The sequence below is a fragment of the Etheostoma cragini genome, chromosome 13 (assembly GCF_013103735.1).
Source record: "Etheostoma cragini isolate CJK2018 chromosome 13, CSU_Ecrag_1.0, whole genome shotgun sequence".
In the NCBI taxonomy this organism is placed as follows: domain Eukaryota; kingdom Metazoa; phylum Chordata; class Actinopteri; order Perciformes; family Percidae; genus Etheostoma; species Etheostoma cragini.
The window spans coordinates 16,852,633-16,875,009 of NC_048419.1; the positions used below are offsets into that span (position 1 = coordinate 16,852,633).

The following is a 22,377-nucleotide window of genomic DNA, read 5'->3' on the forward strand; positions in this document are numbered from 1 at the left end:
ACACACACACACACACACACACACATCTTTTTTATAGCACACTCCACTCTCTTTCAATCTGCTTTCCTCTCTCTCTCTCTCTCTCTCTCTCTCTATGACCTCCCCCTCCAGAGTTAATGTCCATCTGGGTTGGAGAGTCCACTGTGGGAGCCAAGGATTATTGCTTGTGTGTCCTGGCCACTTCTTCATCCTCTCCATGTCCTTACAGTTTTAGATGAGTCCGTGCTTCAATCTCCTCAGTGTCTACATTTTCATTTGTTTCACTTCGTCTCTGTGCAAAGAAACATGATGTCCCAGTGAGCGCGTTAAATTAAATGAGTAAAAAGAGCATCTTCTTGTTTACACATTACAGTGAACAGCATTGTTGGCTGATGGACCGGTTAGATGGGTTATTCCCATGTTTTAAGGCAGAAAAGAGAATTGGATTTCTGCGGCATGAATTACACAAAAGAAAATATAGCCAGTGTCACCTTGGTTACATACTCTCACCCCCCTTCTACAGAATTATTTAAAATGTGAAACAGCACTTTTTAAGGCAGCATACAGTTATTAATTTGTGCCCATTTAGTTTGAATGCTATCTGGTTCTAGAGGAAACAATGATGTTTTAAAAAATAGAGTGGTTAAAACTATTGTTTCCTTCAATCTGTCTGTCTCTTCCAGTTGCCACGGTCTAACAAGTTTAACAGTATCAACTTTGGTGCCAAATGCAGATAGCCTTGCACCTACGGAACAGTTACCCTCTCTCCCATTTTGTGCCACTGTTGCCTTCCTTAGCCGCAGAGCTGCTATTGTGTTTAGATTGCAACCGGAACCGATCACTTTCATAGATACATTTTGTTTAATAGTCTAAAGTGTGACTTTACGAGGGCACATCACACAATGTAAAATGGCAGGCCATGTCCAGAAACATGATGGTTGATGGTTACTCTGCTCTATTATTACTTCTGGCAGTTTCATTCTGTTATTGTAGAAGTTAGCCACACTAGTGCTTGCGCTACACTTGTTATCGGCAACAGACTAACAGAACCCCTGCCACTGGGAACGCTAAGATAATAGTGACATACTTGATGCATGTCAGTCTTGTTTTTTTCAGTGGGACCGCACCAAATCTGCTGTTGTGTCTGCTATCAAAATTGTACAAGATCTTGTGCAATTGTTATGCATATGTTCGCGTGTATCTCTGGACTATCTTATCCATGTCCCTGATTACCAGTGGTGTGCCTCAAGGTCCAGTTCTAAGACAATTTCTTCTTTTCCTTTTTAAGATTCTTGGTCATAATCAGAATGCAGGAAATCTCTATTGTTACGCACAATATTACACAGTGCACTGTTCAGTCAAGTTGCACAACTATTTAGCCTCTGTTGCCTTGTTTTAATGTTGTAATCCTGATGCCTGTATTTACTTGTTCCTGTTCTGTTGCTATTGAATTCATGTACTCTTTGTTACTGATGTACTGATCTGTCCTTTGTCTTCTTTGGATTTTGTCTTTTATCCTTTTATTGATAATTAAGCAAATCTTCATTTTAAAAAAGTACTGCATAAATAGCCAGGTGACAAGTGTCCACTCTGAAACATGCAAAACATCTTTATCCTTTTTCAAAATACAGTGAGATAAAATCAGTATGCCAACATGATCAAGCTGCTAGTAATTACCTTCTTTCACTGAAGCGTTAGTCTACAGTCCTTCACAATATCTACTTGTAGACCTTACAGTCTAGTGTTGGTACAGTGGTATTGTAATAGTTCCACGGGCTAATTATAATTTACAGCTGATTAATAAAATAGAGGGTGGATTGACAATGAATAATCTCTCCATTGTCGTAAAGCACCTGGCACTTTTGTTGGTACATGTATTTTGCATCTTTTGTAATCACCCTCTTCTTTGATTTGTCCTTATTCCACATGCAGCCAGGAATTATAGCAGGAGACGAGGTAAAATATAATCATGGGTATATTATGTCACCTTTCCTGCTTAAATAAAACTCTAGGTCTCAATATTTTTGACTGACTTTGTGATGTCAAGCCATGCTGTGATTTTAATGGTTATAGGGCGTTGGTTGTTAATTGCATGCAGTGTAAAAGTTTTTGATTGACTCTGCCCTTGTGTTCCCGTACAGTTAAGTGACATGTTTGTCTGCATGACTGTGAAGTGTCAAACCTGGCCATCAGCTTTTGAAGTCATCTTATGCTTCTCTAATCCTCTAGTTAGTGTTTCACTTGTTATGCTCGACACTTTGCTTTTTTTCTTCTTCTCATTTTCAGACACATTTTGCAAGATTGTTTAGTCAGACGATAGTTATTGTCACATTTAGCTGAAAGTTAATGGGGCACAGAGACACAATTGTAGTATGCGATTTATACACACTGCAACAGAAGCATAGACACATGGCCGGACACACGCACGCACACGCACACAGCACAGCACAGCACATACTACAAGCAGAGGCTAACTTTCTTGCATAAATCTTTATTAAACAGCCCCATGGCAGGTTGTATCGGAGGAGGAGTAGGCCAAGGCGCGCTTAACCTCTGAAACACATACACAAACGCTTGCACCAACATGCACATGCATGCTCAGTCCTTCACTGACATTACAGTTGCTCTCAGTGTGTGAGTCAAGGCAGCTGGCTGTGTGACATTCTGTACATTTCTTACTCTTTGTGTTTTCATTTAGCCCAATTCTTTTGGAAATGATTTATCTACATGCCACATGAGTGAAATTAAGTCATAACCACTTTACTATTCTGGTCACATTATATTTCTTTGTCCTAATTTCAATTAAACAGTCATACAATTATTTTTAGGTTGAGCTGATCCTCTACCAACCTTTATGTGCTGCATGTTACCCTTCTCTCCTAACTACTACTACTCCTATACTACTACGTATAATGTACTACTTTTTTATAATAGTAGTCTGAGGTTTTGAACACATTTGCAGAGTCTAGAAAAATACCTGCAACATTTCACTCCCACCAGTGGCTATTATTTTGTAATGATTCCCTAGTCATGTGCATTGCATGCTACTAATGATGTGGTAAGTGATGTCCGATCAAGACCTAAAGAAATACTTTTATAATTCCCCCTTCACCCAGCATCAGGTGGTTATTCAGTGAAAAAGAAATGAACAATGTTATGTTACGTACAAGGACAACATGTTATATGTCCTTGCTGCCCAAGTCTTTTACCATGACAACAACAACCCCTTCTTAACCTTTACGCCAAGTTCTCTACCCAATAAATAAACCTTTCCTCATTTTCTTCTTCTTCTCTCTCTGTCTTTCCCTCAGGCCACTCCTCTCTCTTCCCCATGGAGGATGGTTTCCCTGACGATGAGCGCGGCGATCAGGGTCTTGCAGGCCTGGGCTCTCCACACTGCTTTCCACACCAGAATGGAGAGCGGGTCGAACGCTACTCACGTAAGGTCTTTGTGGGAGGTCTGCCCCCGGACATAGATGAAGGTAAGTAGTTACATTAAAGCTATAGTGCGTTGTTTCTGTTGCCCCCCCCCCCCATGAGGAATTCTTAGTAATGACGACAACACTGTTGGTGCATCCACATGACGGCATGAAGCCTTCAGTGATAATGCAGGATAATACGTTACAAAACCCATTATTAACCTGTTCAAGAGTAGCAAGCTGACATCCAGGTCTCACCTTAGTCCCTTTTCTTTTTTTAGCGCTGTCCAGCTAGGAAAAGCCACACTAATGGTCATGCGTGTTTGTCTTATCCGTGGGTCATTTTTCTTTTTGGATTTTAGTCATAAGATAATAAAGATAATATTAGAAAATTACTCCTGACACACAAGCATCCTACTGTTTGGATACTTAGTATACTATACTATACTATACTATACAGTGACATCTGAGGCAGGACTTTTCCTGTAAATCTTCAGTGTTGTTTTTTTTTTTTAAATCCTGCAAACTGCCAATGAACATGCATTCTGTCCTCTTAATTTCAGATGAGATAACAGCCAGTTTCCGGCGTTTTGGACACTTGTTTGTGGACTGGCCTCACAAAGCAGAGAGCAAATCCTATTTTCCACCCAAAGGTTTGTTAAATTCTTCATTCTGTGCTGTTTTGTCCTGCACTTGTTTACCTTTTTTTGTTCAGGTAGCTGTAATACCCTTTTTGACATACCAGTTCCTGATCCAATTTATTAATACAAAAGAGAGGTTACAGTTATTGCGTCAGTTTCTTTGTGGTTCTTTGTGAGAAGAAAATGATGTTTTTTCGGTAACCGATTCTAGTATTCTTTAGTACAGCATTGCTAGCCTTGTATCTGTGCACTACCACAATTCATATGTGTGCATCAATGCAGTCTGATTTGGTCTATTATCTGAGCATTTTGTAACCATGTGTAGACTGTTTGTCTGTCTGTCTTTTTGTTTGTTTTTCTGTTTGTAAAAGCTTATGCCTGCCTGCTGTGAATGCAGAATGTCTTGTTCAGTCAAAGTAATCATCTTTGTCAATACAGAGTTTCCCCAACAGCATGAATAACCCTTCTGTACTTTGTCTAGGCTATGCTTTCCTGCTGTTTCAAGATGAGAGCTCAGTGCAGGCTTTGATCGATGCCTGCATCGAAGAGGATGGCAAGCTGTACCTCTGTGTGTCCAGCCCCACCATCAAAGACAAGCCGGTCAGTGGGAACAAACACACCCATCTACTCAAATCTCTCGCTGTTTCCACTAAACTCAGTGAAACGTGACTTTATAACCAGCTTCATACAGCTTGTACACTAACTGTGGGGTGCTAAAACCTGTTGGTTTTCTGCACAACAGGTTCAGATCCGGCCCTGGAACTTGAACGACAGCGATTTTGTAATGGATGGATCTCAGCCTCTGGACCCGAGGAAAACCATCTTTGTGGGAGGTGTCCCTCGTCCACTCCGTGCAGGTATCCTTGATTGTTTGTCTTTTTATGTAAAATTCTTTTCCCACCAGCTGAATCAACACTTACATTTGAAGTATGTATTGTGCATACGGCTTGGATCCCATGTGTTTGCTAATGTCCAATTCCCATATTTTTCTGTGTATTTAAGCCTTGTTATCTAAGGCCTTGAATACATCTTCAATCCAACTCTGCATTTAATCCTTTTGCATATGTTTATACCGTAAATCACAAATTACCCGTACTTCATTTCTCATGCTACATTTCATTCCAATCTTTGAAATGGCAGTTGTAAACATAATTCTCCTTTTTCTAAGACGCTGCAATGTGATCGGCTTGTGTTTATAATAAACATTAGACCTGCTAGAGGGTAGAGCAAGAACATGCTTTGTACTGCTGCAATCGGCTTTGACCTATACTGGTCCCGTCAGGAAGTACCCTTTGTGGCACGCTGTGCTGTGTAGAATATTAAATTCCTCTTTATCCTGTTACCAATGTTATGTGCACTGTGTGTTCATGTTTTTTTGCAATGATGGTAGCTGTTTTAGACTTCTGTGCTGTAGTTGCGGATATAACCAAGGTCATAAGGCCCTACTGTGGTGCATTACATGTTGTATGACCCTGTGTAATATTTGGATCAAAATGTACATGTATAAAAGCTACAATCTACCATTTGACTTTTTATGTTCTAACAAGTAAAGCTGCCTTGTACATTTGCAAGGTCACGTGCGTGCGTGCGTGCGTTTGTACTTGCGTGCACTTGTACGTGCGTGCGCTTTATGAATATTTTGTTCAGCTAATTCAGTGTCTTTTTCCCTCTTTGCAGTGGAGCTGGCCATGATCATGGATCGCCTGTATGGAGGAGTTTGCTACGCTGGCATCGACACTGACCCTGAGCTGAAGTACCCCAAGGGAGCAGGGCGGGTCGCTTTCTCTAATCAGCAGAGCTACATTGCTGCTATCAGTGCTCGCTTTGTACAGCTGCAGCATGGAGAAATTGATAAACGAGTGAGTGAAAAGAAAAGAGAGCTCAGTGTTTTTCGGTCCCCCCTCCGGCTGCCTTCTTTCTTCATTTGTCTCCCAACACCTCAACTTTCTGTTCTGTTTCTCTCAAACTCTCCTTGCCATGGTCCGTTTTCTACACTGTTTTTTTCCAGGATTTTTTGTTTAGGAGGGAAAAATGCAGCTCTATATACAGAATGTGTTTGCTTATTAGTAGATAATGTGTAGTAGGGAAGCACATTTTGTATGCATTTTTGAAGATAAGTGGAAGTAGCAACTCTTGTCCTGACTCCAAAAAGCTTGAAAAAGGGAATTTCACTCTAATTCAAAATTTTGTTCTACCAAAATCTCGACAGTTGAGCGAGAGCACATAACAGTATCAAAAAGACTGTTGCTAGATTAACATAAAATCCAACATAAACAATGTGTATTCCTTAAGTATCACAGTACAGGGTCAAATGGTTCTTTACAGCAATACCTTGTTAACAATTACTGTGAGAAGTAAAAAACCAAACAAACCCCAGGACAGAATACTCCAGTGCAGATTCAATTAAAAGTTAGGGGTAGGGGAGGGTGGTTACTGAAAATAGGGATTAAGTTGAAGATGAAGTTAAAGGGGTTTAGATTTTTTAAATTTTTAGATGGTGTGGCAGATTATTCCATGACACCACTGCCGTTAACATTAAACTGAAGTGTTTTGTTCAAGTCATCTACTTCTGTTCTGCAAAAAACAATCCAGAATGCACTCTGAATCTCACGTAGGTCATGTCTTTACAGTCCCTCTTCCAGTGTACAGTTTAAAGCTAAGGTTATCAATGATTTACCCACTGTTGTCAGCAGCCAACAGCTAGCTTACAGTGGCCGCTAACTTGATTCAAATATTATTCCCACTTGCACAATAGGTGAGTGAACTAGATAACGTGAGCAGAAAGCCAACAAAAATATATATAGTAAACAGGTAACATCACAATATGAAATAATGGAATAATAGTATGCTGCTTTTCTTATTTGCATAATTGCTGTGCAAAATTTGTAGAGTGAGTGCCTCAGTGAAAGGCACTTGCTAAAAGCACAATCTATCATCACTGAGCAGTTGGCCAAGCAAGTGAAAAATGTACACTGGGTCTGGAAAAGAGAGTTTGAAATCCACAAATTTCAACATTTGGAGCCAGATAATTGTGCACTACCTGCAATATTAAAGTCTAATAATAATAATAATCACTAATAATGACAGCTACAATTAGTACCACTATTATTACGGTAATGCTGAAAACATGGACCATAAATGGTGTCAAGAAAGGTTCTAAAGGATTTTAACTTTTATGAACAATACCAATAGTGTACTTAAATTTACAACGAGTTTTCTACCTTTAGGGTGCCATTTAGTTTTCTGCTGGTTTGTTTAAAAGTATCTGGCAGAGAAAGGATTTATAAACCCACAGCAGTTTGCAGAAAAAGATATTGTAAAGGAAATAACATTGCTAAATTCAAATTATTCCCAATTCTGATTGCAGGTGGAAGTGAAGCCATACGTGCTGGATGACCAGCTGTGCGATGAGTGCCAGGGAACTCGCTGCGGCGGGAAGTTTGCACCATTCTTTTGCGCCAACGTCACCTGTCTGCAGTACTACTGTGAGTACTGCTGGGCGGCAATCCACTCACGTGCCGGACGAGAGTTTCACAAACCCCTGGTGAAGGAAGGAGGCGACCGACCCCGACATATCTCCTTCCGCTGGAACTGAGCGGACAACAGAGAGGGAGAGGCAACAGGGGAACAGGAGGCCAGGTAGTGCAGGAGTCGCAAATCATTGTACAAATAAATGCACTTTTCTGTTGCTGGTTCCTTTTTGCTCTAATTTCGCTGAACCTTTTTCTCATTTTTTTTTTAAGTTAATATATATATAATATATATATATATATATATTTTGAAGATAGAAAAGAAAAACTGGAATTCTATCCAAATATGTCCAGCAAGGAAAAAAGATGTAACATAATTTTATTTATGCGTTTGATTTTTTAAATATTTTTATTAGTTGTCCAAAAAATAAATATATATATAGGAATGTTTGAGGTGTGATATGGTACTCTGCTATTCAATTAGCCTTTGTTTTCTAAACAACAATTTGATTTTAATTTTGATACAAGAAGCCCCAAAACAATACACTTCATTTGAGATTTGATTGACTTCTTTTGTAGCAGAGCTGTTGCTTCTCTTTTGTATTGAGTCTCCAGAGCAGATGCTGCTGCAACATCATATTATTGGCTATGTATTTCTGAGAGGTGGGATTAAGTTCTCTATTGAAACAAGACGCTCCAGAGCAAATGTGAATTGAAAAAGGTGTTGCTAAAGAAGAGTGCACTTATTTCCAATTTTAAAGAGTGCAGATACAGTATACGAGACCCTTATTGGTTAACCAAAGCTGAATCTTGAATTTACTTTGAAGAACAGAGAGGGCCCACTGCAGAACGAAATGGATTTTTCCCCTCCCATATCAAAATGTTTGAACCTCTCTTTTTATAATTTCAACCATCAAACGAATATTTTGATGTAACTTGAAAATAGCAACAAAAATTTAGCAACACATATTTGGGTTCTGATCTCCATTTTGACATGCAAAAACTAATACCTCAAACTCAGCTGCTAATGTGCCGAATACAGTTAAAAAGAAAGTAGAAAAAATAGCAAGAAAGAAAACACTATCACCCGCTCGTGTTCTCCTTTCCTAAGAACTATAATCAAAGGGAAGTGATGCAACAGTCAGTGTGTGATGTGACTGGCACAGTTTTGTACTCACTTGCTTCATCACCTCCTTATTTTTGTAATTAAACCCAGGGTTGTGCTAGGGACAGAGCAGAGCATCGTACAGTATACAGTGTATTAGGGGAATGTAAGGCGTCGGGAGGCCAAAGGACAAACAGACAGGCTTCCTGGTAAAGAGATAAGTCCAGCCCAACTCCCCCCTCCTCATGTTTGCCTGCAGCCTCTACTGCTAAGCTAGCAGCTAACAGAGGGTAGAGCCTCATTTATGGATCAAACCCTGCTTTCTGTGTCAATACACAGCGGGGGTTTGGACCCGGATCTTTCAGGACAGGTTAGGGTAACTCCTCGAGAGAAGGCTGGTCAAGTGGGTCTACCACCAAACAGGAAATGTCTGTCCTTGTTAGGTTTTTTTTTATGCATTTGGGCGATTTTCCCGTCTTTAATGAATAAGTTCTACTTTGCATCCGAGAGTCAGCTACATTTAATGAAAGAAGCAATTAAAGTTTATCTGATTCCCCAATCGTCAGCACACATTTGAGTCATAGAGGGATCTGCCCTTTCGGCGAACCCTCTATCCTTTCTCCTGCCAAGCTAATCCAACTCAGCATCCAGTGTTTTTGAAGCATAAATGAAGATAGTCTCTGCAGTGTGCTCTACTACTACACACTTGTGACCCACATGCAGTGTGTTCTTGGTAACAGTCGGTTGTACCCAGTGGCTTTTGGGAACCAAAGATGGCTGTGCGGTAGTGGGTCATACTGTAGCTCATTTCTTATTTAGGTTTTTATTCTCATTTTTTTCTCTTTTTTTAGGACGTTTTTTTCTTATATATTTTTTTAATTCTGTCACTTCTACCCAGTTTTGCTTAGCTGTCAAGCCCAGTAAACCAAAGATTGGCCTTGAACATAATATATTTATATATATATATATATTTGACAGTGCAGTCAAAACCCATTAGAACACCAGTGGAAAATCAACAGGGCTTACACGCACACACGCGCACACACACGCACGCACACACACGCACACACACACACACACACACACACACACACACACACACACACTCCATAGCTCAAAATGGAGGTGCACGCTGGTAGGCACTAGTTCTTGTCTCAAATAGGTCTGCTGGAAGTTTCAGTGCACATTTACACAGCAAAAGTAAAACTAATCCTCTCATTTGTTTAACGTTTTAAGTCACTCAGTGGTAACCTACTAGCCGAGCATTTAAATATGTCAGGGAGTTAGTACAGAAACTTGATTATACACACTAGTGAGAAACGTATCCTCATATTGGCGTGGTGTTGTTGCACCAGTTTTGCACCCTGGACATTAGTTTTGTGGGTGTGGTGGGTGAGCATTTTAGAAGTTAAACACTTTGTGAAGAATTTGCTGTTAAATGAGATTAAAAAAAAAAAGATTATTTTATACATGGCCTGCTGATTTTTGGTACAGTGTTTTCTAGCTAAATTATTTTGTCATGCACATATAAACATTTATTATGCACTACTTTTCTAAATATTTTTTCTTTTTCCAACAGTCATTTTAGGCACATTTTTCACAAATGGGAAAACTCCTTTTTGCAATACCTCAATTTTTCACATTGTGAAAGGTAGCTTTTGTACTTTTGTTACTGAGAGATCTGCATATATGGAAATGTTCATTTTAAGAAAAAAAGTTGAGTGATTTCAATATATATTATTTTCAATTATGCTTTTTATACATTTCAGTGCTGAGGAAACTTTACAACTAAGTGCGCACTTGTGTTGATGCGACTTCAGATCTGCCGAGGAGAGACCAAAGTGTATTGCTCTCTTGGTCTTAGTTTTTCGTAAACTAGATGTTTCCAGTCAATCTGGTCAATAACAGCATGGCGAGAATAAAATTAAAAAAAATAAAATAAAAAAGTTATAATTTGAAATTGATGTTAATGTCTCTAAACATGGCTATACTAGTTGGAAAATGGTAACTTCTGTCTTGGTTTCCTCTCCATAGATTACTATTATTATAAGGAGAATGCAAAATTTGGTTCATGCTTAACGCTGAATCTCGTATCACAAGAATGGATGTTTGGTGTTTAGATATTTTAATATTTCAAAAAAGTATATATATATATTCTTGAACTTGCCAACTAGCACCTATTGTAATCCTTAGCATGCATGACAAAAAAGAGAAAATGACAAGTACATGAACTAGCTATTAAAACTAATTGTTGTGGTGTGCACCAAATGTTTCTCAACTATTAAGTTGTTAAGGACACCCTAAACCCACTCTCACCTCACCCCCCTCCCCTCTCCCCTACCCACGTGTTGATCTCCTCGCTTCCCCATTTGCAGACCTCTGCAGGATGCACATGACAGAGAGATAAGACGAGAAACAAGACAGGAACTTAACTTTAAATCAATTTGACAGTGCAGGACTTTGAGCATCCTTATAGAACACTGTTTTAAAAGACTTGAGAACTCATCCCCGCAGTCTATTGAGGTGATCTTATATAGACCTATCTGGAGGAAGGGGAGCTTAAAGACTTGAATGTGGTAAATGTTGCAAGTTAACTTCAAGTTGTTATGTGCAATACTTCTTTTGAACCTTTTTCCAGATAAAGACTCTTTGCAATGTAATTCTTTAATGCCATTTTTAATTGCAGACATTTAATTAAAGAAGATGTTAATATGTTTTTCACAGTCATTTTCTACTGTTATTGTAATCCTTTTCATGCTGGTGTTTGTAAAAAAGAAAAGAAATCAAACTATTTGTACTAATATAAATAATTGAAGTTATTTTTAAAACATTAAAGGTTTTGTGCTCATTTGCTCATTTCTTTTGTTTATTTTAAGCTACTGTGATTGATTGCATTGTAATTATTAGGTCAACAATGTATTTAGCTGTTTATTGGTATATTTTTAATTGGAATGTATAATTGATTTTTATAATTTTGATCAGATTTTTGTTATATTTTTGAGGTGAAGCTTTTAATATGTTAAAGTGTCTAGTTTTTACTAATTGCTATATTGTGCTCCACAATATATGGTTCACATTTTCTGAAGGAAAATAAATATTTAAATATTTGTCTGTTAACGATGTTACTTAATGGCAAGATTTCAATAGTTTTTAACTGTGTATGGGAAGGTTGATGTATTTATTAATAGCATTTTTTACTTAAGATATCACCTTAATTTTTATTGTCATTTCACTTTATAAGTTACTATTTTTGTATTTTCCTTTCTAATTAAGTTATGTAATACGGATATGTCCATATTTCTAGGAGTTGGTCTGTAGAAGTGCTAGTGAAACGAAAAAGAAAAATCTAATGTTATTTAATTGTTTGCAGCCAACTATTTATAACAGTATGCATAATTTTTAAATATTTGTAATGTGAAATGTTGAATGAAATAAATCTTAACTGTGATGAATATATATGCTTGGTGTGTTTATTTATGTCAAGTCTTGGGACATTTGAAGCTGTAACGGGATAGTCTCAATTACTAGATTATCCTGTTATATTTGTTCACATCTTTCTGTGTTGTAATCAAGGTTTGGCTCTCATGTAGTATATTATCACCACGTGTATGAGTAGTCCATCCAAACAGTAACTTATCATCAGACTAAAAGGTGGTGCTTCACTGCCTTGTACCTCTGACCACACCCAGCAGTGTTGCTATTTTGAACTGACCACACCCTGGAGTACACTACATCACTGCAGCATTGAGGAGTTAAACTACTGAAGGTCAGCCAAATATAAGATCTTCAACTTGTGATTTTGCTCTTTGACACAAAATCAACTTTACTGAGGTAGACAATTAAATTTACAGAAACTTAATTATACTAAAAATTGATTCTAAATCCTTTTCTATATTGTTAAATATAGCACACTTTTACATTATTTCCAAAGAAAATCCAGTAAAATTGTCTTATGGAACTAAAAAAAAGAATCTATGACATCCCCCCAAAGGAAAAAGAAGTAAACACTAACTTTGGTCAAGATATAAAACCACAAATCAAATGTCTGCTATGGGAGAAGTTTGGAGTTGTCATTCAGACAGAGTAGCGAGATCTGAGAAGAGTGAGGATATTACCATGTTTAATTTTTGATTGGTGGTTTTTTATCAGTGCAGTTTGTAGTTTATGTATCAGCTAGGATATCTACTTAGTTTTAATTTATTTTGTTTGGCCGGTTTGGGGATTTTATTAGCAAACATTGTTTGCAAATGCACTTATCCCAGGTGCAGTGTTTGCTGGCCATCAAAGTAATAGCACACCACTGGCTGCATGTGTTGTGGCGGATGCCTTTTTAATGGACTTAAATTGACTCCAGGGTCCATAAAATCCCTAAGAATGCTTACTGGGCCATGTGTTGTTTTCTGAAAATCCAGGAAAAACTGAACAAATTGTCTTACGGCTCATTGACACCACCAGCTGGTTGCATCTTGTACTGTTAAGTGCAATGAAAATGTGATCATTAGTCATTGAAATGTCAGTCAATTGGGTGCCAAGGATTTAGCAGCAGAGCTCTTGATAATTACAATATACTGTTCTTTTTAAAAGCTGACGATCAGTTCTTTAAAGGTGTTGTCAGATTTTAATGTCAACTGTTTAGAAAGGACCTATCTATCAAAAAGGGAGGAAAAACAATGGTGATTGAGCACATGACCCACTAAGGAAAGCACTTCTATCTGCTGCCTGATATTTCATGTCAACACCTGCCATCGACTGCAGCCGTTCTGGGTGCAGAGCTGCCAACTTTTCCCTAAACCTTGGAGTGAGATTTGGGGGTGGGGGGGGAACCCATATTTTGCCACATGCAAAGTGATTTCTTTGACTTTTTCAGCATCATTCTCCTTCAGGGTTTAAATGTATGTGTGGGGGGATGGGGGGCCTCTCCCTAGGGGGGTCTGGGGTATGCACCCCCAGGAAATCTATAGAAAAATAAACCATTAAATGGCACTTTCTGGAGAGTTTTGTGCAAAAAAAAAGAGGAGAAATCAAGTCTTACATGATATGTGCAAAACTGTAGGGTTAAGAGCCTTAGCATTGTTGTAGTATCACCAGGTATTAGGGCATGTAGCATTTACATTAATGTTAATCAGTCATCACTTGATTACAAAGCACATAGTAACAGTTTTTTAATTGGAGTTTAGCAAGGCTTTTAGCTAATTACAGATAGATACTACACTATGATTTTTTAATTTTTTCTGGAAAAACCTTTTTCTAAACACTATTACGGCACTTTTTAGACACTTTGGACAACACTATGATTTTTCTAAAATTTATATTTTTTAATTTTTTTCAACGTACTATACTTTGACAACCTTTTTGACATACTACACTTGGACTTTTTAATGGCTTTTGTCAACATTCTATGCTATGCTATTCTATGCTATAGAGCGTGCCTCGTTTGTGGCACGCTGGTCTAGTGGTTAGCACTGCTCCAACAAGCAAGTAGTCACTGCAGCCTTTGACCAAAGGTTTGAGCCCCAGTCCTTTTTCATGACTTCTTTTGATATGCTATACCATGACTTTTTTAGCACTTTTTTCCAACATCAATTTAGTTATTAATCTTTTGACATATACTGTACATAATATGACTTTTTAGGAATACTATGCAAGGATTTTACCACTTTGTTCAAACATGCTATAATATGAGTTTTTCTGATATACTATGAGTTTTTTTAACATTCTATGCTAAGACTTTTTTCCGTACTATATAATGACTTTTTCCATAACTTTTTTAACATGCTAAACCATGAATTTTTTGTCACACTTTTCAACATAATATACTATGAATCACTTGTTTCTACATACTATATGTACCATGACCTTTTTTATTTATACTATACTATGATTTTTTGAGAAGTAAACCTCTATATATGGGTGCCTGCTCTACCCACTCATCTATCCGGGCGTCCTACTATGACTATTTTTGACATAGGCCTACTATACTATGACTTTTTTTTAATATACTATAGGACTATTTTTTTAATTCTATACTAAGACTTTTTTATGACTTGTTTCTACATACTTTACTTTTCAATTTGTTCAATATACTATACTATGACTTTTTTTGACGTACCATACCATAACTTTTTTACGACTTTTTTTTACATACTATACTATACATTTTTTTATATACTATGCTAAGTTTTTTTAACATTTCATACCATACCTAGATTTTATTAAACATTCTATGCTATGACTTTTTTTCAATATACTCTACTGTTTAACAATCCAGTTTAGCTTTAGCAGTTTAGCTTTTCAGCATTCAGAAGCATTTTCTGCAGGAAATGCATTTTCTAGTACATAATGTAGTTTATGTCATTACTTATAGGTTACAGTACAAACAAGGAGAATCTAGGGTGTAATACGTCACCGATCCTGAAGGACTACATTTTTGAAAAATAGGGTCATGGGACAGAGATAAAGAAGGGAATTAAATCATCTCATTTTAATTTCTTTCGGACATAGTTTTTTTTTTTTAAATTAGCTTTTTTGTAAGGTTGCATTTATTTGCCTTTTTGATTTATATTCACATCATTTGAGCATGTCTTATTTGCTTTTACAAATGATTTATTGATTTATTTATCAGACAAATCTGCCTAACCACTATAATTAATACAGAGAAACCACTTATCTTAATGAAGCATATCTCTGTATGATATCCCACACAAACAAGTGGTTTCACACACTGTTAGTCGGATTATTGATGTAGTTTTTTTAGATTCTCTAAAATGTTACTGCGTGTCATTCCTTTGACCACCAGGTGACGCTGTGTGACCAAAGAACCAATTTGAGTTGTACATGGTTTTTGCTGCTTTTACATAGGCAACTAACATGTACTGTGGGAATATACAGTGGGAAATACATATCCTAGGATTTTGATTTCTCCCTTCAAATGGATTTTCTATGATTACTGAGACAATGGGATTAGGTGTTCAGGAAGGCACAGATAATCGATTTTGAATCAATAACCTTATTTTTTTGGGAATAAAATAATTATAGGTCATTTTAAGCATTCTGCTGAAGTTGACTGCTGTCTAATTGAATTCTGGCTAACTTTAAGCTGCGACAGGCTAGCATACATGCACATATTTAGGCTATTTATAATAGAACATTCAACTGCTCCTAATGTATTTATCAAAATAAAACAAAAATAAAAGTACTTTTGCAACGTAGCCTATAACGTGACACAATATTTTACCAGGCCATAGCCTACATGCTTTAGTTGTTATGTAGACTAGACATAAATGCAGTGGATATGCTTCCACCTTGTCCGCACAGGTAGGGTGCTACGGGAGTTTACGAGGAGCCCAGAAAGGCAACATTAATTCGGATTCCACTTTAGTCAAACAAACAAGACTGCCGGAAAAAAAAAAATCCCCCTAGCGGCAGCTCCAGCGGCTGGGTGTAGCAGCGCGGTGAAGAAGAGGCTGTGTTTGGATTAGGGGGTTGGGCTGCCTGCTGGTAGGAAACCTGCCGCCAGACATCCAGTTTGTCTCCGGCGGTGCAGCGTTGCTTTCCCGCAGCCTCAGCAGCAGCGACACCGCAGAGCAGCCTCCAGCCTCACCTGCTCCCCATCCGTGCCCCCCTCCGCCTCTGTCAGACTCAGTGCCGCAGCACACAGGAGACGGACACACAAGGACGGTCAGCTGTAAGTAACTGTTTTTACTCCTTTTTTGTGATGGAGAAAGGTGGAGAAGATGATATAAATAGAGGTTTGTTTTTCTTTCTGGTTTCCGGTAAATAAAGTCTGAGATACGTTTACATTGCAAACAAATGTGCTTTTTTTGAGTGTTATGCTGCTTGTATCGTTCACAAATTAATGGCATGCCCCGAATTTGATTCCGATTAACAAAACATTTGATAACATTTACTCGTATGTAGTGTGTGGTTTAAGAAAGACAATAAATCAAGTTAAAATCTAAATATTTAATCTCCTGTTACACTAGAATCTTCTCAGTCAATCATCAATCCAATAGCCTGTGTCTGCCAGGTTTTATTGACCTGAAACGCTTAGATAAAAAAACATCCTTTTTCAACACCTCCTCTGCTCAGGAACAGTCTTCAGGGAAATAAAGGGAATATATATAAGGGCGGTGAAAGATGGTGAAACTGGGGAGTAATCTTCAAGACAAAGGGGCCAAACCTGTGAGCGTGGAGGACGGCTTTCAGAATGTGCCCCTCATCACCCCCCTGGATGTCGGCAGTCTCCAGAGCCAAGCACCTGACAAGGTGAGAAACTACAAGCCTGGTTGTGTTTGTGTGACTGTATGAAAAAGAGAGTTCCCTGCTTGTTTGTGCATGTTTCTACTAAGTCAATGTTGTTGACATGACCTCAAACCTTCTTATGCTGAATACCCCCCCATCCCGTCCCAAACCAACCCACCCACCCCAAACACAGACATATACACACCACCCTGTCATTCATTCACAAATTCATTCATCTCAGTTGTTTCCCACCCGTGTCCTTTGTTTTTCCAGCTGAGATTAGGAGACTGATTTGGTGCCAGACAGACTGTCATTTATCATCTCGACATCCCATAGTAACTGCACCGCAGCTCGTTAATCCAGTTACCATGGTGGCAGCGCCAAGTGGAGAGTCTGATTGGTGTTTCTATGGGGTCGGGACAGAGAGCTGACCTGATTGCAAATTATAAAAATGAATGGAATTAAACAACAGACATGCTCATATGAACGTTTTATTATGCATCAATCGTGTGATACTGTTTGGCTCGTTTCAAGACCATGATTACATTGGAATGATTGCATTTTGGAGCTATATGAATCCATATTTCTACCCTAAAATACTGATCAATTACCTCTAGCACCAAGATGAAATAATGTCTGATATTATTTATTAACTCACTTCATTAGATGTCAGAAGGATTATTGACAGACAACATTATTCCATCCAATACATTCTTCCAAAGAGGGCTTTAAGATGGACTCTTATTGGACAATCAATAAAAACTAAAATAGTAAATCTGTAATCTGCAAGTGTCTTTACCATACCAAGTGTTAATTGTAAAAACAAAGTATGACAATATTTTTAAATCTGTTACTAAGATTTCATCGACTTTTACGGAAAAAAACTGCTAATTAGGGAGATCTTGGGCAGGTACTGAGAATAATTATGAATCAAATTGAAATCATATCCTCTTACCTAAAAGAAGTCAGGTTTGAATTAAACTCAAACACTATTACTAAGCTTGTTTACTAGACAGTTAGTCAGTTCTGATACAAAGGAACCCATAAAGTGCATCTTTGGATGGATGGGAAAAACAACATTCAATGGAAATGCTATTGAATTTTCAAGCCTTTAGTTATACTTCATTAATAGTCAGCCATAAGGCTGTTTTATACTTCTGCGTAAAATCTAAGCCATTGCTACGTACGTAGGTACGTGACGACACAAACATCCGCCGGACCCTACGCCACAGCCTGACCTGCACCTTTTGAAAAATGTAACTACACACGTCGCAGCGACACACTGCATTCGACCGTGGCTTGGCACCGTTGCATTTCCCCCTACTCGTTTTTTGGTTCTTCTTCTCCATAGACAACATGAAATCAAGGAGAGGGTTAACTTCCTGCAACAGATTCCCCACCGTGGTCAGAAAGCACAGGGGAGACACTTCGTTTCTCTCACTATGACTCTAGAGTCACTACTCGCTCTTACGTAGGCTACTGGGAAAGCTCTGTGTGGAGCCTCTGCAGAAGCCTTTATCTGTAGTTTCACTGGACACGTAAGAACTGTTGTATGGAGACAGACTAGCCATTTCAACCTGCTAACAGTCTTTATGCTAAGCTAAGCTAACTGCTCCTGGCTACCAGATGTAGACATGAGGGGTTTCTTTATATATATTTGTGTTTTGGACTGTTGCTCTAACAAACAAGTTGTTGAAGATGCCAATTCAGGCTGTAAACATTTGTCATTTTTCAAATAATTTTCTTACACATTACAGACAATGATCAATTGCCTCATCAAAACATTTTTTTACAGATGTATTGAAATTAACATGTAGTAGCAGTTGCAGTCCTACATCAGTGGTTTAAAACAAATCAAACCCCTCTGCCCACTCTGTCATAAAAAACAAGAGAGAAAGAGAAAGGCTTTCTCTCCAATAAATTACTTTTAAGCGATCGCTGGGAAAAAAGTAAAGCATTACATAGATTTGTGGGACCTTGAAAATGCAGTGAATTAATGTGGGAAAAAGCCTTTTACAACATTGTGTACACGGTCCAAGGAATATGGACCCGTTATCTGCTTGGCCTTTAAAAATCATGAAAATGTATCTATTTTGAGATGAATCGCTTCAAGTGGTTTTATTGTTGAGGATTCACTAAAAGAATTCCAAATTGGATGGCCATTTATGCTGCTGCAGACAGAAACACACGGTACAGTCTGGACCCTCACTGAGTATTCTGCTGAGGGAGGCACAGTCTTGTTTCATTTGATATACCTGTTAACTGTCTTGTCATTCACTGCACAAACTTAAAAACGCTTACAAACACACACGCAGAATTGTGTGTGAACACAGTGCAGCCATGTAGGCATGTTTGTTTGCGTGTGAGTGACAAGTTTGTTTCTGTAAGCAGTCTCCAGTTCCTAACATGACATTCACAGAGCTGTCAGACATTTAGTTTTAATTCAGTCCCACTAGACTTGAAAACATATGTACTGTAGCTGAAGCTGCCACACACAAACACACACACACACACACACACACACACACACACACACACACACTACAGATTTCAGGCAGAGAGGCGGAGAGAATAAGCTGAGTGGAGTATGACATTTTGGGTTGTTTTTACATGGGATTGTTTGGGACTTGTAAAGGTCAATTTACTGTTACTGTAAATCTTTGTATTTGTCTCCAGCTGTGCATGAATGTGTCTTCCTGGCAAGTGATGCATGAACACAACAGAGGGCAAGAGAAATAATAATGAAATGTGTAATTAAACATCAGAGCGTGGCATGTGTTGATGATGTCTATCATTGTTAATGCAATGGGTATTCTGCTAGTGTCTTTTTGGGGCTAGTTTTCAGTATTACTTTGTAATCCTACTTTAAATTTAAAATCCTTAAACTGTTTTTCTGGCCACTTGGTGAAGTGAAAAGAAGTTGGGATCTCCACCCTACCATTTTGTCACATTGTTTTTTTTTCATATTTATTACAGCTACTTTAAGGACAATGGCAGTCTTGTAGGAAGCCATACCCTTTGTGTGGATTTCTATCACGAAACTTAAAAATCTGGTATACCATTAATATCTTTGTGATGAAAATCTCTATAATTTCACCGAATTTAGGGTTGTTGTTTTTGCCACCTGCCCCGCCCAGAAAGAGTTCATTGTTAATCAGCTTTTATCAGCCTTGTTCTCTCTGTCCTTTATAAGTAAAGCCAGATTGATTGGGACCTAACTGGTACCCCAGATCAGCAGAGCGCGATTCTAAGCAGCTTTACAAATACAACCCCAGCTGTTTTCACCCTGATCTTGCCTGATGACTATGTGACCTCCCTGAGTACAGGCTTGCCCGTGGATATTTGCAGGGGCGATGTGCATTCACAGCAAAGTTCATACCAAACGGACACACACACCCACAGTGCTGCTGTGGCCTGCAGAGGCATTAGAAAGGTATTAGATTTGATTCCATCTGGGCAGGGACGCGTCACAGCTACCAATGGGTTGCCAATATCTTGATTGGATTACTGGTTTGAAAAAACAAACAAAAAAAAAACAGAGGAGGGTGGAGAGACTCACAGATAGACGGAGATTTTCTTTGTGCTTGTTTTTGTTTTTGAGAACAAAGCTGAGGTACAGAGACCTGCTTCAAAGGCTTTGACAGACTTATAACCATTCTCTTTTCCTGTCCAACATGTCCCATTACACACCCTCATCCTTTTCTTGTTTCTCTCCTCAATTACTTTGGAGCAGCTTTTAAGTCTCTATCATTCTTTACGCCTTTTTGTTCTCATCCTCATGAATTAGAGAGGAATTCCTGGGAGCAGGAATCCTTAGTCAGCCATGTTTAATCAGTAATAGATCAATGAATGATTTCTTACGCACTGTGATGATGTAAGGCCTCGCAACCAGATTTGCAAGCATCCCAGTTTAATTTGACAAATGATCATTTAAAATGATCAATTATAAATATGCGATTTGTAAATGTAACTGGCTGGCTGTGCAAAGTGGCTGTGAGAGTTACTGTGACTTTTGAATGCAACCAAATGAATAATATGAATGACTTCATAGCATGTAGTTAATGAAAAGGAACTGATAGAGGATGTTAGCCTAAGTTTCTGATTAATTAAATGTCAGGTTATGTAAAGCTTTTTTTTTTTAGATACATTTTACATTTTGTATTTAACCATTAAATCTAAAGTACATTATAAACTATACTCGTTAGTCAGTTAAACCCTCAGTTCTGTAAATGAACGACATTCTGTACATGAAAATCGGGCCAGTAGATTTTCCGTAATCTTGCTGATAACAGACAAACCAACAAACACACACACCAACTAGTACACAAACTAACAAACAAACAGACAAAGCGAAAAGAAAACATAACCCCCTTGCCAGAGGTAATGAAAAGTAGGCCTATCAAAAAACACTATGCACCTTGTGCCTTCAATAGTCAATTTTGCTTTATTTCACACTCTTTTACTGTATATGCTGTTTAATCCAACAGCACTGTATTGCTGCCTGTTGGTTGGATCATTGGTTTTCAGTCCTGCTCCTCTGCTGGTTTTTATTCCAGCTGTGTAGATAGAAATTGATTTACACCTCTGATGCCGGAAGAATGCAAATAACTGCTCTTACTTACCTGGGTGAAGAGAACCAGCAGGGCTTACTCTAAATGACCAACACTGAGTTACAGGAAAGAGCCCAACGATTTGTTTGGAGATTTTTATTTTTAAGCTGCTACAGTATAATCAATATTTTCATATGAACAGATCAAATCAATATCTCACCAAACTCTGCAGTTCTCCTTAGCTCTACTGAGCCCTTTAGCAACTTTGAGCTAATTGTTTGTGTTTAAGTGTGATTTTTAGAGGCAGCAGGCAGCTGAAAAAAGCATTAAAAACTCATTCTATGCCATCTGGCCAGCACCACATGGCAGACAGACACAGGTAGCAACTAGTTGATGGACATAACTTTGACCATTTAGAAAACCTATATTTAATCTTTCTAACATGTAAGAAGAGGATTCCAAATAGGGCATATTTTATTTTATTTCATGTCTTTTTTTATTCACAAGAAAAAAATGTCTGCAGCTGCCTTCCGCAGTGAAACCTCACCAAAGACCAACTCTCCTGCGGCTCAGTCTTTAGGGATGAGAAATGAAACAGCAATCATAGTGATAACAGGTCTGAGGAATAACATTCTGGAGAAGACAGGGAGTAAAGACATTTTTTGACAGCTCTTCCATAGGGAATATCAAATCTAAAAAAATACTGTGATTGGAGACAGAAGGATGGAGAGAGAGAGAGAGAGCAAGAGAGCGAGAGAGGGAGAGAGAGTCGCTGTCAGAGATTGATGAGCTAAAACTGCCTTTTCTGAAATGTACTTTTCTCTACTTCTTCATGTGTCTTTCATTCACTCGTTAATTCACTCAAATATAAAATGAAAACATAAAAAGCCATGAAGTGATTTTTCAAATAAACATATTTCACATCCTGCTGACTTCAGAAACATCCTGTGGCAGCAGTAATTTCACTACACA

General features: G+C 38.2%; 2 protein-coding genes across 5 annotated transcripts in view; both read left to right on the forward strand.

Moving 5' to 3' along the window:
* The window catches only part of cpeb4b (cytoplasmic polyadenylation element binding protein 4b), a 34,603-nt gene extending 22,535 nt beyond the window's left edge, over window positions 1–12,068 (forward strand). For 2 of the 4 annotated variants that reach the window (XM_034889292.1, XM_034889290.1), the window contains exons 5-11: window positions 1,912–1,935; window positions 3,291–3,461; window positions 3,962–4,051; window positions 4,521–4,639; window positions 4,782–4,896; window positions 5,717–5,898; window positions 7,407–12,066. In XM_034889292.1, the coding sequence (XP_034745183.1) occupies window positions 1,912–1,935; window positions 3,291–3,461; window positions 3,962–4,051; window positions 4,521–4,639; window positions 4,782–4,896; window positions 5,717–5,898; window positions 7,407–7,634 (929 nt within the window). In that variant the 3' untranslated portion in view covers window positions 7,635–12,066. Of the gene's footprint in view, window positions 1–1,911; window positions 1,936–3,290; window positions 3,462–3,961; window positions 4,052–4,520; window positions 4,640–4,781; window positions 4,897–5,716; window positions 5,899–7,406 lie in introns of all 4 variants that reach the window. The other 2 variants (XM_034889291.1, XM_034889293.1) reach the window with 2 other exon arrangements.
* A 3,959-nt stretch (window positions 12,069–16,027) lies between these two features.
* Window positions 16,028–22,377, forward strand: part of nsg2 (neuronal vesicle trafficking associated 2) — a 33,292-nt gene continuing 26,942 nt past the window's right edge. Inside the window, exons 1-2 of the mRNA XM_034890228.1 lie at window positions 16,028–16,298; window positions 16,703–16,879. Of these exons, the coding sequence (XP_034746119.1) occupies window positions 16,751–16,879 (129 nt within the window). The 5' untranslated portion in view covers window positions 16,028–16,298; window positions 16,703–16,750. The remainder of the gene's footprint in view (window positions 16,299–16,702; window positions 16,880–22,377) is intronic.